The sequence below is a fragment of the Trachemys scripta genome, chromosome 1 (assembly GCF_013100865.1).
Source record: "Trachemys scripta elegans isolate TJP31775 chromosome 1, CAS_Tse_1.0, whole genome shotgun sequence".
Lineage (NCBI taxonomy): Eukaryota > Metazoa > Chordata > Testudines > Emydidae > Trachemys > Trachemys scripta.
In genome coordinates this window covers 338,943,372-338,944,938 of record NC_048298.1, presented here as the reverse complement: position 1 = coordinate 338,944,938, position 1,567 = coordinate 338,943,372, and the positions used below count along the sequence as shown (strand labels likewise).

The window sequence follows — 1,567 nt, the reverse complement described above, 5'->3', positions numbered from 1 at the left end:
GAGGTCAGAGCAGCCACCCATACAGCTCTTTCTGGGCCAATATCCTACTGGTCCCCTGGCTCTCCATGAACACAGTCACTTTGTAAATGCTGCTGCCTGCCTTGGTCTCCTTTGCACTATCCTCCCATACCAGCCCCTCTCCCATTGCTCCAGGTCTTAGAACCAGTTGGAACCTTTCTTTACAGAGTGGAGATCAATAGCTCATGTCGTCTCGGATGTAAGGGTCCAGGATGGAATATGGGGCCATTGTCATGGCCTATGTTTTTCATCTCTCATGTCACCAGCGCTGGAGCCAGGTGATGAACTGACTCTTCACTTGAAGTATGCCCTGATTATACTCACACGAAGGTGTTTGCATTTCACGCTGTAAACTATTGGGTTCATCAGGGGAGGGACCAGCAGGGAGATGTAGCCCAGGAGAATTTGAAGCAAGGGAGAAGAGCCCTTCCCGAATCTGTATAGCAGAGACACGCCGATCTCTGGTGTGTAGAAGAGCAAGACAGCACAGAGGTGGGAGACGCAGGTGTTCAGGGCCGTGAGACACTCTGCGTGCGAAGCAATTCTCAGCACTGTTTTGAGGATCATCACATAAGAGACGAAGATGAGCAGTGAGTCCAACCCCATCGTTAAGAGTTTAACTGACAAGCCATAGATGCTGTTGACTGTGATATCCGAACAAGCCATCTTCATGACGTCGTGGTTCAGGCAGTGGGAATGGGAGAGGACATTGGCTCGACAGTATCGGAGCCGTTGCAGGAGAAGGGGGAGTGGGACTACTACAGCCACCCCTCTTAGCACACACACCAATCCCATCTTGGCTATTCTTGGCAGGGTTAAGATGGAAGCATATCTCAGCGGGTCATAAATTGCGATGAAGCGGTCAAAGGCCATCAACAAGAGCACAGAGGATTCAGTACATTGGAGAAAATGGATGAAGAAGAGCTGGGTGAAACAAGCATCGAGGCTGATCTCCCTAGAGTTAAACAAGTATATGCCCAGTATCGTCGGTATAGTGGCTATCGATAAGCCAAGGTCTGTGATGGCCAGCATGGAAAGGAAAATGTACATGGGCTCATGGAGGCTTGGATCTGTTTTTATAATGAACAGAATGACTGTATTTCCTACTATCGAAATGACAAACATTAAGCAGAAGGGGATAGAGATCCAGAGATGGACGTCTTCTTGGCCAGGTATCCCGCTGAGAAGGAACAGTGCAAAGCTGAATTTGGTGTCATTGACAGCTGACATAATGTACTAGGCAGGTCCGAGGAGTATTGATCTTTCCTTCCTGAAAGGAAAAAGAACAGGAGACTAGATGATATTTAACGAGATATCTTTCTGCTCTGAGTGCAAGTCTAGAGACTTCCAGGAGTTCAAGGAAGATCAGCAAAAACATAGTCTTGGATTTACACCACCGATTGCAAGCTAGGCACTGCCAGACTTGATCACACCTGCAGTCCATCCAGCCCAGTATCCAGTGGCCAGTTCCAGATGTTTTGGAGGAAGATGTAAGAAGCCCTGCAGTAGGCCGCCATGAGATAATCTACTCCCAGGGAAAATTTCCCTG

General features: G+C 48.4%; 1 protein-coding gene across 1 annotated transcript; it reads right to left on the bottom strand.

Moving 5' to 3' along the window:
* Positions 1 to 312: 312 nt before the first annotated feature.
* LOC117872130 (olfactory receptor 51G2-like) lies at positions 313 to 1,248 on the bottom strand. The gene has a single exon (XM_034760272.1). The coding sequence runs from the start codon at positions 1,246 to 1,248 to the stop codon at positions 313 to 315; it is 936 nt and encodes a 311-aa protein (XP_034616163.1).
* Positions 1,249 to 1,567: the final 319 nt, after the last annotated feature.

Coding starts and splice junctions, on each gene's coding strand:
- LOC117872130 (XM_034760272.1), bottom strand. CDS start 1,248: ATGTCAGCTGTCAATGACACCAAATTCAGCTTTGCACTGTTCCTTCTC.